The following is a 13,116-nucleotide window of genomic DNA, read 5'->3' on the forward strand; positions in this document are numbered from 1 at the left end:
TTGAGTGTGAGAGCGAGGGGAGGTTCCATTAGTCTGTAACACAAATGTTCAACAGCGTACAACAAAAATGCACCTTTATGACGTTCTGAAGAAACATGAGATGAAAATTGCTCAGTGACGTGCAACTTTCCACACTAGTTGGAGGCACGCACGCTTATTCTGCCTGGCTACGGCGTGCTGGACAAGTGATCGAAAGTTGGCGTTGGCCTGGAGAGGCGTTATAATAGTCTCTGTCCGAGCACCCGGCATCTAAAACGCGAAAAATTGTGAAATAGAAGTCTAGAAGAGGGATATATGGGTGTAAGAGAGGGCGAGTGAAAAGGAGGGGAGATAGGTAGATGCACCTTTAAATGGGACACCTCTAATCATGTAGGCGTGGTGCGTGCATGGTATGGGCATGTTGCAGGAATGTGTGGAGACTTGCGCAATAAACCCACACTCCTTGATAGAAGAGACACACTCTGCAACGCATTGTCAGCGGGCCGCTCCGTGGAGCTTGTGATTGTACACGAAGACCGGAGATCTCATAGTAGTATGCCTTCCACCTCCAGAAACGACATCCCCGCGAGGATCCCTTTAACGGTACAGTACAGTGAAAGGTCACTGGTGAAGAGGGCCGCCATTGGGTAATCCGGCGTCTGTATGATTAAGTGATCGGTGCAAGTGAACGTACAGGGTAGACGAGTGCGACCAGAGCGGCTGGAACAATAATAAATACATACCCACTCGTTCTACAAAGAACTGAATCGCTGGAAACGATGCAGCTCGGGTCATGTTCCGGAGAATGCTCCACTACCTTCTAGTTACACATATAAACCGCGTTGCAGTCGTGCCTGCAAATTAAGCCGCATCGCCCTGGAAATGCTGCATATCGAGCGATCGAAATTGTTCTAAAGATCATTCTCAGAACGCAAAGTACATAGCTAAACTAGCCTCGAGGAAACGACCGTCTTCTCGTCGTTTTGATATTGGGGAGAGGGAAGGCATGAAAACATGAGGATGTTAGCTGGCTGATAATCGGGGAGCAGCTCACCGCGTGGTGAAGGTGACAGCGCTTGCGGTACACAAGTTTCTTGATTGTAAAGGCCTCGTTAATACGATGCATAGTCAGAATGTCAGCGGCAGTAGTCAAGACTAGATGCTGTACGCAAAGCACTGTGGCCTCCTTGAAGATCTTCCGCATGATCAGTGGACTAGTAAGGGCTCACTTTGGACGCGGGGATGAAAATGAAAGCCGTGCTTGTGACAGAATACTCGAGTGCCATTACGAGCATGTCGTTATTCAAGCTTAGGCGAGTTGACACGCCGCGAGGGATGAGGTTCACCTGAGATGGAAAGGCTGAAACATCAAGAAAGGTCAGAATTCCGACACTCCACTCCACTCTCTACTTTCATCCCCACAAACCAGCAGTATGTATCACTATGGACGTAAAATAAGTTGAAAGTCAACCGAAGTTGAAACACCTGTAAACATAATTTTACATCGGCAAAAGCGCACAACTCTGGGCTTGAAAAACTTCCGACTTACCAAATTGTCAATCGATCGATGTTTCGGGACCACCTCAAGCGCTGGTGACAAGCTGGGGATTGCAGTCAAAAGGAGCTGCAATCTTGGAGGCAGAGCTCGGAAGTGTCCACACTTCCGAGGGACGCAATAATCAAGATTTAGTCCCATGGAATGCGTGCAATCGGCCTGTGAAATGGAAAGTATTGCAGTAGTTCATCGAGACGGGGGCAAGGGTATACTCCGAACTGCACTTGCGACCGTGGCTTGAGGAATTACTTTTTACTTAGTCATCGAAGATCACCTCTCCGCGACCGTTCAAACCGAATGAATTCCTGAGCTCTCTCATGCTCACACCTACGAAGTGCCGAAATAAGCCAGCATTGGGCTCCACGCCACACCCCACGCGGCATAAGTAAAAGACGTATACGTATAAGGGCGAACTTCCGGCCGATCGTCTTTCCAGACCCTCTCCGAGACTACGATCTGCCGACTCCCTCTCACGATCCTCAATGGCTAGGATACGATCTTCTACTGTGTTTGCAATGACCAGCCGATGTACGAAGACGTCTTTCGGTTGTCCGAGACGGTGCACACGGTCGAACACCTGGCTCTCGACGACTCAGCTCCACGCAAGGTCCAAGGAGATGACACCTACACAGAGATCCCGGGAACGTGTTGATGTTGGTGGGCATCAGGTGGCAAGTTCTGATGTAGGGTGCTCACGGTTCACACGAGTAAGATTGAGCCCTACTCCTCCACATTTGAGCGACATGAGCATGGCCTTCGACTTCTTTTTTTGCCCTAAAGTGATGAGCAGCGAGATCGCGCTCAGTCCGTGTCTTCAAGTAGCCAGCGATTGTGAAGGTGAGTTAAAAAGAAACTCCTGGAGACCGACAAGACTGACTGACCTTGTCATCCGGATGCTTTTCGGCCCAATCCGTGAGGAGTTCCATCACGTGCTGCTTAGACCTATCAGTATCATTCACAGTAGCCAGCAAAATAACTACCAACTTACCTTCACCACGAGTGAACAACTTCGAGGTATTTTTCTTTCATTCCCAGAATGCGTCCATCTGACATCCTTCCAGACGCTGCTCTCACCTTTCCCTTGCCGGAGGAGGCCAGATTACCAGGTTCAACAGGGAGTATACCGAGAAGTGGAAGCGTGTCGGAGTGGTGTAACCGTAGGGTCGGTGGATCTTGATGAGCTGAAAATCGCCAAAGTGCGAAACAATATAAAGGAATTGGGAGTCGAGGTACGTTAGCGTCGTGGCTGGATAGGTCTATAAATTCGAGTTATGAGCGAGTACAAGAGCGATGAAATGAGCCGCGGTGACTCGAAATATACCTCGCCTAGAGGGACAAGGATCAACCCTTGGTCATGTAGCGAATCAAGGGAAAGCATAGCAAGCCGGCCGTATGCATCCCCTATGAGATGCTGCGTGCCTTCGTCATTCGTCTGACAGAATCGATCGGAGGGCAATGTATCGGTCATCAATGGTTGCCGGGAAAGAGTGTTACATACGGGGTGACTTTCCTCCATGGCCATGCACCACTAGCTATGGGCTTTGACTGCGGCTTTCCTCCCTTTCACTCTTTTGCGTCTGCTTTCGCCTTATACTTCCCGGATGTACTTCGCCTGCTTTCCTGCTTCCTCAACTTCTTGCGGTGTTTTCTTTGGAACTCTTTGCTTGTCAGCTCGAAGAGCAGTAACTTCTTCCCGCCTATGACCAGGAGTCTCCCGTTGAAGTCTGACGTGCGTTCCATGGCTTCGGGATTTAGGAGCTATAGAGGAGGAACATTAACGATAATAGGGAATTCTCCGGGACAGGGGCCATCTTAAAGACTTTGGGAGATATTGTGGCGGGAGTGAACATGAGGGACGGAGATGGAGAAAGCTCTTATTCCGAGATGTTGAGATCGCGGCGAAGAGGCTGAATACCTTGACGGTGATCGAGGTGCAGGATGGCAAGAGCTGATGGCTCTAGTGTGTCGATTGCTTGTTCTGGAGAGGATACCAGAGTGTCAGATAGGATGTTGAGTTCAGGGACACCAAGGCGGGCTTTAGTAGTCAACCGAGGGACATACTGGGAAGAGGAAGACGCACAAGACATAAAAGAAGTCCTTCAATAGGACATCGTTGATCATGAAGGCCTTGGCCCTGCCTGTGTAGCAGTGTGCGAGACCGACAGTGAGCGATGGAAGATGGTTGATGAAAGGTGGTGACAACCTTCATCTCGATGGTGAAGATGTCGTGGGTAACGTTGAGCAAGATTGGTCGGACGTCGTGTGGATTCATACAGACAAAGGAAAGAATGAAGAAAGGTTCGTATGCAAAATCGAAATATGATGTAATTGCACGCGCCTTGCTTTATCTCCGTCGCCACAGCTTCAAACTACTTGTGGCTCATGTGACGTTCGGTGCTATACAGCGAATCGAAAAAGATAAGATTGTCGCCGAGATGATGTTACCGTTCGCACAAGAAAAGAACTCGAATGAGAATTCAACCCGCTGTAGTCTTGTCGCGTCAGAGGGGTTGATACCGTAGGTCGAGGTTCGGCGATAAGCGCCACGTTATAGCCACGTTCTCACCATGTGTAGCGGGGAATAACAAACAAACGAGTTTGCTTGTACGGTCGCTCCTTTGCAAGAGTAGCCAAGGAGTTTGAGCTGCACCCGATAGGAGCGGGTCAAGAGAACTCTGAGTGTTGCGGCGATTTGCAGATTGGGTGGCCCAAGGGTAGATCGGGGTTGCCGGAAGGTCAGGTGTCGACCTATTTGATCCAGAAAAAACCACACGGGCCCCGGGTGTTCCGAAGAGTATCGCCGACGAGATGTTGACCATGGCGATGTGAAAACTGGGCTCGAGGATGAGCTCCAGCGTCGAGTGGCCCCTCCCTCTGACACAGGGCTGGCCGTATGGCTTGCCGGGGCACTTGAAGCTGCTGCAGCTCGCTGCGTGTTTGGCTGACCGCGCGAAACTTGTGAGGGATGCTCGCCTGTATTATCCATAGCGATGCGGAATACAGCTCTAACTACAGTAGTAGATTCTTGGGCAGACGCGACGCGTTGAAGCGGTTGAACAAATTTCCAATGGTGCCGCCGGTACTTACACGCGTTCTGGTTCGGCACACAGTGCCGAATTTCATTAGCCTTGTTCAGAGTGCTCATATCGAGCCCTCATAAACGCAGTATATGAGGATCGAGCTCATATCGAGCTCATTTACGAGCCTCGTATGCGAGCCTCAATATGCGAACTTTGAGCAAGGCTATTATACAGCCTTACTTCCGACATTGGTTCTCGAAGGCGCGTTCCGTAGCAGACTTTGACACGTTGAACGTCTATCTTCAACACCAAGGTCTGCCTGTGGGAGACCGCTCATATGGGGCTGTTTGACACGAAGAGTCTCCTAACAGATGTCGTCCCCTACAGGGACCAGGACGAAAAATCAACGGAGGCTACAGATGCTATGTGTAAGTCAGTCCGAGGTCATAGTCTCATCCTCACCCATCTTCTCCTCATCCACCTTCTCCTCAACACCCTCGTTGCCCTCACCAGCCTGCTCCTCATCCAGAGGGTCCTATAGATCAACCTCCTTCTCGGCAGTCTCCGTCTTCTCCAGAGCTCGAAGCTTTCGACGTACAGGGGCGTCAGCTGTATCTGGCCCCGGTATAATCTCTGCATACACCATCTAAGCACGATTCAACCCGATTGTTCGAGCAAACAACTTACCTTCTAAGAACAAAAACCCGTCTTCTCTACGCACCACCGAAGCTATAGTAATCAGTACCTTGACGATGAGTACGATCAAGAACAGTGCGATCGTGGACCCTCGTACCGATATCTTTCTGCTGTACTGTCACCCTGCTCTCCCTCTTCGCCACCTGATGAGATGCTTCCGCCAGCAGTTTGATGAACTTTTCTGTAGCTATTGATATAATCAACGCCGCCTCCTTTGACACTGTGGGTAGCTCCTAGACCATACAAGTTAGAGGTACAGCCAATGACATACAGAGTTGATCATGCACCTTGTCTGCCTTCAAAATCTTCTGTACACGTACAAGTGGCAATAGAGACTTCCCTGTCTCCCATTCGAGCTCAACCGGCTTCTTAGTCTTGCTTGCGGTTTTTTCGACGTCCTCCTCCGCTGGCGGTATAGGTGGGGCCGACTCGGTTGTTTGTTCTGGAGCTGTCGGGGCATTTTCTTCGGTGTGAGTGTCTACCTCCATTGTCGAGGAAATAGGTGCGGGTTTATATTTTCGGATAAAAGGTAACTAGGATAAGCACTATGAAAACAATGTGTGTAGTAGCAAGAAGACGCAGGATGCAGAATCCTGCAGAAACGAGGGAAAAGTGTCACACACGTGTCCGCGCGCCTCATGTCAAACGCGTCTGTGGCGCCAAAATCCACGTCTGGCTTGTTTCCAACCACCATCTACCTGATCGATTGTGTTACCCCAATGGTCTCGTCCCTCCTCGTTGAAGCTCTCAGCACGCTTACAGAGGCTCTGCTTGAGCTTTATAATGTCCAGTCAGCAGAAACCCACAATGATTTCCCGCAGTCGTAACGAAACATTTCTCGGACGTCTTCAAGGCTGAAGACGCGTTCCGTGAGATCGTCATATCTTGCTATCGTCATCACTATAAAGGTCTATGAAGGATATTATATCTTGCCTATCGTTTCCTACTTTATTGAGATATTCTCTATCATTACTTTAGGTACGACCGCTCGATGTCGGCCATCCACCCGAAAGCTTCTCGATCGCTCTTTGGTTCGATTCCGCTGCATGGTATAGGACATGTCCCCATCACTAGAAGATGCATCTTTCCAAGACCAAGTCTGGGACTTGTGCCGGTTGGTGGTTAGCCGCCATCACCTCCCCGAATGCCGATCTGAGAGATTGTTCGATTGTATGAGCCGTTAGTGTTCCCGGTGAAAGCACTTGGTGGAAGGAGGCGTTGGACAAGCATGAGCGCGTCACAGGTGCGTTGGGAAAGGCTGCCCACTCGAAAGTTTAACACCCAGTATATCAGTACCACTCACAGTAGCAACAAAAGAACTACCACTTACCTTCATCTTCGTGCTGGAGAGGAAGCGAGGCATCATCCCGATCTATTCCTTCGGGATATCCGTCGTGGCAGGCGACTGCCTACCGAACAGTACTTCACCGTCGTCGCTCTCCTCCGCCTCATCACTACTGTCATTGATGATCCCCATCTTCTTTCTCAAACGCTTAGTCACTGTCTGGCGACATTCTCATTCTCACTATCCTCGTCTGCATCAGCAATGAAGTCGCTATGACCGTCATCTCCAGAATAGTGCTTGTCGTCGTCCCCGCTGTCGGAATCGGGCTTCTTCTTCCTCTTCGAGATGCCTTTGCCTTTGTCCTTGCCCTTGTCTATGAGACATTCTACATCTCCATCTCGATGTCAGAGTCAATCCGCTCGTACTTGGGTAACGAGTTGGTTGGGTGGGACGAGGAATGATGGTAAGCTCGGTCTACTCATCTGTAGGCAGGAAAACAGACCTGGAATATGACCTTTTCGCGCTGAAGTCGGGGCCTGTACGACTATCAAAGAAGGTTGTGGTGAATTAAATCATAGGGTACTCACATGGACATTTATCCTCCTTATGTGTGATCCTCTCAGTCGGATCATCAGCGCGAGGAAGATCCAGATAGCTTTCTAACGAGCGATCGAGCAACGCGCTGCGTAGATAATGAACAACAAGACGTACAAATACAGTCACGGCAGAATATATGCGTGCAGGGCGTGACGACCGAGGCCGTGAAACGATCGAAACATATGGAGCATCGCCGTCAGTGGTAGCGTCCTCGAACTACGACATAAAGACCAAGGAAACTTAGCATCCAAACGATGATACAAGGAGGAACAGGATCAAAAGTTAGTCTATACCAATAAGCATCTAAGATCAATGAGCCCTTCGGCTCGCAGGTTTACAGAGGAGTGCCTCTTACTCGCTAGACAGCTGATGATGGGTGTGCTGTAATCGCAAAACGCACGAACGGTTGACTGTGATGTCTATATGAAAGGAGGTACTGACCCAGACAATGCCCAACTGCGCATATTTTGAACTTCATCGAGGACGACACGATACCACTGGAATGAGATGAGAAGAAGATCAGAGCACGAGCGAAGACCTCTACATTCAGAAGGATGCCATCTGAGATCTAGGGCAAGGAAAGCGCGGTGACTCTGTGGCCCATTTCTAGGGCCGACGGCACTGGCAGGCGGTGTTGTACCTGCCATACAGCAAGAACGGGTGGACCCATCGGAGGACTGATATTCCAGCTTTGCGATGCCTCGCGATTGCTCGCCTTGAGGGCCTCCCCGTAAGTGCTCAGAATCGTCCCGGAAATAAACAAGGACAAACAGCGGACTTATTGATGTGGCACCAGCGTGTGGCGTCGCAGAGGGTCTGACTGCGCACACTCCTGACCCTCATGAATTTACCCGGACATTGATCGCTTGTAAAAAGCTGAGGTTGGGTACATAGGCACAGTTGCGTAAAGATCCTCAGCAACGGGGCAGGTGAAAATAGCGGCCAGACCCAAACTATCTGGTATCATCGAGGGCAAGACAGTCGACAGAAAGGAACGTGATGATAACGAACATGAATCGCGGGAACTGGAACTCGTAAAACACGAAGATGGCGAAGTGGACTGCATAGAAGGTGATAGCACATAGATCGCGTGATTACACATACGTTGGAGGATGAGACGAGGACTGCGAACAGCGTGGACAACGGTGGGGAGATCGGTGTGCGAACAATAGTCTCCTTCGGCATAGCGAACTGGTCACCAGTAACCATCTTGACGTTTACCCCGAGAGCGAGGGCACCACCCATAGTCTACAAGGAATCGTCACGGTGAAGAATCAGACATGGCGAAGCGACCTAGGCGTCAATTGTTGGCATTCACGCAGGCGACGGTCAAAGCCTGGAGGCAACGAGTGGAACTCCTCGACGTCGTGCACGAGCTGCTGCTCCCGTCCCTTGGTCTTGTTGCGAGTACAGAGCTCAATGATGATACCGGTCATACTTTTGGTGCCACGCTTTAAGCTTGCCGGAGGACTCCTTGCGGTAAGTGAACTCAGTACGCTTATCGACGAGGTTGAATGCCTTGAGGTCGAAGATGTCGTCGCGTGACCTTAACAGTAGGAGGAGCGGAAGCTAGCGAGGAGGGAGCGAGTCACCGGCGGGGGCCGTTTGGTCTAACGAAAGAGAAGGGGTGAAGGGAAGAAACAAACAAACCGAAAGGAAACAAAAAAAAAAGGAAAAGGGAAAAAAAGGACACGAGATAAAACGAGACAGAAAGGAACGTACCGGGAGGCGAAAGAACCCCCACGTTCTCTTTTTACTCTTTGAGCCCCGCACTTCGAGTCCTCCTCCCCGTCTTCCTGGTCTCCCTAACCTAAACATCCTCCAGATAGGCATGACCCGACAGGCGTACATAGTATGCGGACGCACTCGAAGAAGAGCGACGACAAGCGGCGATGATCGCTCGGCCGTACAATGAGGCTTGAGCCAGACACTGTCGACGTGCCGTGGGTCTCGTCAACGGACAGAGGTCAAAAATATGAGGGAGAGCGAGGGCAAGTTAGCGAGATAAATAGTGAGGGTACCAGGAAGACGACGAGCGACGCAGTAGGCGCGGAGGACGACACCCCAAGCGCCTGACGACCTCCCAAAATACGGTGCGCGTCCAGGTCACCTTGACCTAATTTCCCGGGCTCGCGTTCGAGGGTTATTATCGGACCAGAAAGCGAGCAGGTCGAGCCAGCAGCGACAAGAGTGACGAATAAGGATGGTACGAGGCAGATGGTGTCGGCGAGGGCGTTGATACCCCTCGACTGACAGTTAGCCTTATCGCCATTGCCGATCGCGAGCCGAACAGGGTAATCTCCTTCGAGAAATTCAGAAGGTGAGGGAAGAAGTCGAAGAAGGGCCGCGTGAGTGAAAGCGATGAGGGTGAATGTGCTGACAAAGGTGCTGGCGCGAAGCAAGAATCAACAAATATCACGACGGAACACGCTTTGAGTGACCACGTCGACGTGTAGTCCAATATTGAGCCGGATGTTATCATGGTCGAGAGTGCTGTAGGAAGTCATAGGGAGTCCGTCGAAGAGAAATAGACGAAAGAAGAGAAAACGGACCGAAAAGCATGCCACAATGAGACGAAACGTGTTGCGAGCGTTGCTGACACGCCGTATGACTCCTAGCTGGACTTGAGAGTAAACAAAACGAAGTGTGGAAGAAAAAGACTACGAATACGTTGTTCCGTTCACTGACCCTGCGTACCTTCAGCGTCCCATCCTTCGCGCGTCAAGGGATGCTTCAGGGAGCAGGTGATGCAGGTGATGATACGGTGGGGTTTTGGAGGACGTCGTCCGTCAATTCGAGAAAGCAGGGACGCTGTTGAAGAGGTCAACATTTGTGACAGTGATTGGATATATGACGAGATGTACAGAATGCGTACGTACCTCTTTTGCCCCTCATCAAATGTTCTGACAATGCCCGTGCCACGGGTGGGGGCCTTCTTGACGCCGTGCTGGAGCTGGTTCTTTTGCTCCTCGGTCCTGGGGCGGATGCAGAGCTCGACGACGAGAAGCCCTTGCTGATGTGCTTGAGCTTACTAGAAGACTCCTCGTAGTAAGTGAGCTCGGCACAGTTGTCGACGGGGCTGAAGGTCTCCTTAAGTCGAAGAGCCCGATAACAGCGCGAGCTACGGCCGACGCCGCCGAGATCGTGCCGTCTTTCAGTGTAGAAATTACGCATACTATCCTCACTACAACGATGGAGGCGAGGCAAGATAATCTGCTCATGGATTGAAGCGGAATATGTAAACATTCATTGACGAGGACGACCAGTGATCTTGAAATACATCAGTCAAGGTCCATCGTACTGAGATTATCCCTGACACGTCTCAGAATACCTCTGGCATCTTCTCCAAGATGACCCTCCTCCTTAAGGTTGTTCATGACCCAGTCCGCCGTGGTAACAAGTTGTTTCTGCTTGGGTTCAAATAAGTCATTGGTAGTCAGCCCGGAAGTCGACTCGATGGCGTGCTGGACGTAGGGGAGGCCGTTGTGTGTAAACGTCCACTTCGTATCCCAGTCAGGGAGAGGGCGTCTTCGGCTTGAGGAGGCTGTTAAAGCTTGCTTTCTTAGCCAAAGGTGCATCAACGCTGCATCCGCACCGCATCCACACTGGAGGGTGTCAATGTCGTTAGCGAAAGAGTCGAAATTGCCGTTCTCCTTCTTCCGGCCTTTTCCGCTCGTTATGCATTTGAGACAACGGGTCTCGCAGATTTTTGGCCCCTGGAATGACGCTTTTGAGCTTCATCACAGAGTGGAGAATGATTACACACGGACCTTTGTCTGTAGAACTGCAAGAGCTATGTCCCGCCCTTTCTCCAAGGCATGCTTATTCCCTACAATGTCCTCACGGGTAACTTGGGCGCGGTTCAGGTCCATGCTAATTATACGACCCGCCTCATCGACGAACTCTACGTTCGTGGGGACCCCGAGAACGTTTCCATCATCGGACGGAGTGGGTTGGGCTATGGAGGTATTCACCGGTCTCCCTCTTCGGGGATGGCCACGGCGGATACTGGGCTGGGAGCACGCAGCGCCAGGATTGGAGGAAATCGGTGGTTCGTTATCAGCATCAACGTCAAGATCCATGTCAGGGCCGAGGGCATCAGGAGTGAGGACGGTATGGATGATATTTTCCGCCTCCTGTGTGTGGTCCAAGTTGTGCACCAGATCTGGGTAGGCGGACCCAACGCTTCCCTGGGCAGTCAGCGGTGGATCTATATCCATGTCCCCAGATGCGTCAGTCACTGTAGAAGGTCATGAAAATGATCGTCAGTGAAAGCGCGACTGGAGCTATGCGACACTCGGTATGCATGGTAATAGGACATACCCTCTTCGACCATTCGTCCAGGAGAAGTCTTCTCTTGGATGTCTTCGGGTACGGCGACAATGTCCCCATTTTCGACGGCTGGAAGTATCTTGGTTAAGAACTAGTAGGAGCTTTATATGATACATTACACACGTCGTTGGCTTGTGGATGCGGACTGTGGGTTTTTCCAGAGTCAGATATGATTGTCAAGGGTGGTAGGAAAATTAGCAAGGGTGCTCTATGGTTCGGGTAAGGGTGTAACGGTACGCACAGGCAAATCTTCGGAAGAAGGCTGAGCTCCAAGTCGATGCTTACTGGGTTGCCGAGTAGCACTCATACCGTCAACAGGAAACGAAATATATTGAAATATAGTGTGGTCAGGGAGGGGCCCGTCTCGTTCGTCTTCAGGTGCGGCGACGGGGTCCCCATTTTCTATGAGTGGGAGTGTCTCAGTTAGGATCTATCCGAAACTTTATAGGACGAGAACAGACCTCGGAAGTTCGCAGATGAGGAATCAGGCTTGTCCCGCAGCTCGATGGGAGCGTGAGTGGAGGAATGAGGTTCATCTATGCCACCAGTTTGAGAGGACGGCGCAGTAGCATGGATGTCGTACGATTGGAACGAGGCATAACAACCGAAAATTGTCAGACATGGTGAAGTCAGAGTCGAGTGCAGATAGAGCGGTTGAATGCTACGGAAGTAGTGGTAATAAAACGTACCTTCTCTATTTACCGGAGGGCTCGGAACGACGAACTCTTTTCGGAGCTCTTCTAGTGATTTTATTAAATCTACAGCATATACGGTTGGGAGTATTTTAGAAAGAAAATAATAGGAACTTCTTAGGCCGCATTTATCTGCCAGACCTGATGTCGCGTCGAGTCGGGTCTGCCAAAGGAGAGAGAAACACGTCTCGGAGGCGACACCGAGCGGAGTTTAAGGCCTTCTCGCCGTCGTTGATGGTCCTACAGACCATTCGAAGATGCCGTACCAAATGGTAGCTTCCAATTACAACCACTCCATATGCGCCTACAGCGACTTATCCTGAGGGTTCAGGTTCAAAGGAGCCCCACATCGACGCGTCCGAATCGAGTCCGGCAGGCAAACGCAGCCTGATGAAGACACACACCTTCCTTTGACCTTCCGGTGAATCCCCAGCGCCCAACTTCGCGTGAGATGTGGGCCTTCGAGGTTTTTTTCACGTTATTTATGACTTTGTTGATTCCTTCCAGCGTCTGGAGTTGCTCATAGTGGCGCAGTTCGTGTGTCATTGAAGGCAGCAAGGAGAGGGAATGCGGCGTGGTAGAGACTTGCTTCCGCTTTCACAGGTTGAGAAAGTTTCATTATTCAAAAATAATTTCGTGACTCACTGCAAGCTGGATGGGGCAGCCTTCCATCTGTCAATTTCATCTCCGCTCAATGTCACTCCCACACAAAATAGAATGTTGCAACCGGCCAAAAGCATTTTGGAGCGCACCACTTGCCCGCTCCGAGTCCTTTGGGCTTGCACTGGCTCCCGTTGGCCCAACTCGTTGAAAAACAGGATATCGAGATACAGTGTCCTGAACATTCGGCAGGTTCTGTCAAATTGGATGCCGAGAGTTGCTCTTCATCGACGAGATTGAGGAGGTCCGTCGATCTGCGAACCTGTCAGCCATCTGTCAATATGGCCTTCGACCCTGAGG

General features: G+C 50.8%; 4 protein-coding genes across 4 annotated transcripts; all 4 read right to left on the reverse strand.

Annotated features, from left to right (window-relative positions):
- Window positions 1-1,790: 1,790 nt before the first annotated feature.
- Window positions 1,791-2,123, reverse strand: STEHIDRAFT_62704 (uncharacterized protein; the record flags this gene model as incomplete). Its single annotated transcript, XM_007307179.1, has 1 exon — window positions 1,791-2,123. A coding segment is annotated over one exon (333 nt), but the record flags the coding sequence as incomplete, so codon positions are not given.
- Window positions 2,124-2,768: 645 nt separating this feature from the next.
- STEHIDRAFT_63093 (uncharacterized protein) lies at window positions 2,769-3,274 on the reverse strand (the record flags this gene model as incomplete). The annotated part of the gene is made up of 2 exons (XM_007307216.1): window positions 2,769-3,039; window positions 3,102-3,274. 2 exons carry the CDS (start codon window positions 3,272-3,274, stop codon window positions 2,769-2,771), a joined length of 444 nt encoding a protein of 147 aa, XP_007307278.1.
- A 1,926-nt stretch (window positions 3,275-5,200) lies between these two features.
- On the reverse strand, window positions 5,201-5,738 carry STEHIDRAFT_62834 (uncharacterized protein; the record flags this gene model as incomplete). Its single annotated transcript, XM_007307186.1, has 3 exons — window positions 5,201-5,283; window positions 5,348-5,483; window positions 5,538-5,738. The coding sequence occupies 3 exons, from the start codon at window positions 5,736-5,738 to the stop codon at window positions 5,201-5,203; spliced, it is 420 nt and encodes a 139-aa protein (XP_007307248.1).
- Window positions 5,739-6,224: 486 nt separating this feature from the next.
- On the reverse strand, window positions 6,225-13,001 carry STEHIDRAFT_113729 (uncharacterized protein; the record flags this gene model as incomplete). The annotated part of the gene is made up of 22 exons (XM_007307662.1): window positions 6,225-6,292; window positions 6,581-6,628; window positions 6,664-6,750; window positions 6,777-6,908; window positions 7,038-7,079; window positions 7,123-7,217; window positions 7,574-7,629; window positions 8,237-8,380; window positions 8,855-8,942; window positions 8,999-9,081; window positions 9,154-9,520; window positions 9,574-9,625; window positions 9,830-9,943; window positions 10,434-10,848; window positions 10,903-11,372; window positions 11,456-11,543; window positions 11,706-11,866; window positions 11,926-12,000; window positions 12,154-12,222; window positions 12,561-12,750; window positions 12,802-12,828; window positions 12,909-13,001. The coding sequence occupies 22 exons, from the start codon at window positions 12,999-13,001 to the stop codon at window positions 6,225-6,227; spliced, it is 2,964 nt and encodes a 987-aa protein (XP_007307724.1).
- Window positions 13,002-13,116: the final 115 nt, after the last annotated feature.

This window comes from Stereum hirsutum (assembly GCF_000264905.1).
Source record: "Stereum hirsutum FP-91666 SS1 unplaced genomic scaffold STEHIscaffold_13, whole genome shotgun sequence".
Classification (NCBI taxonomy): domain Eukaryota; kingdom Fungi; phylum Basidiomycota; class Agaricomycetes; order Russulales; family Stereaceae; genus Stereum; species Stereum hirsutum.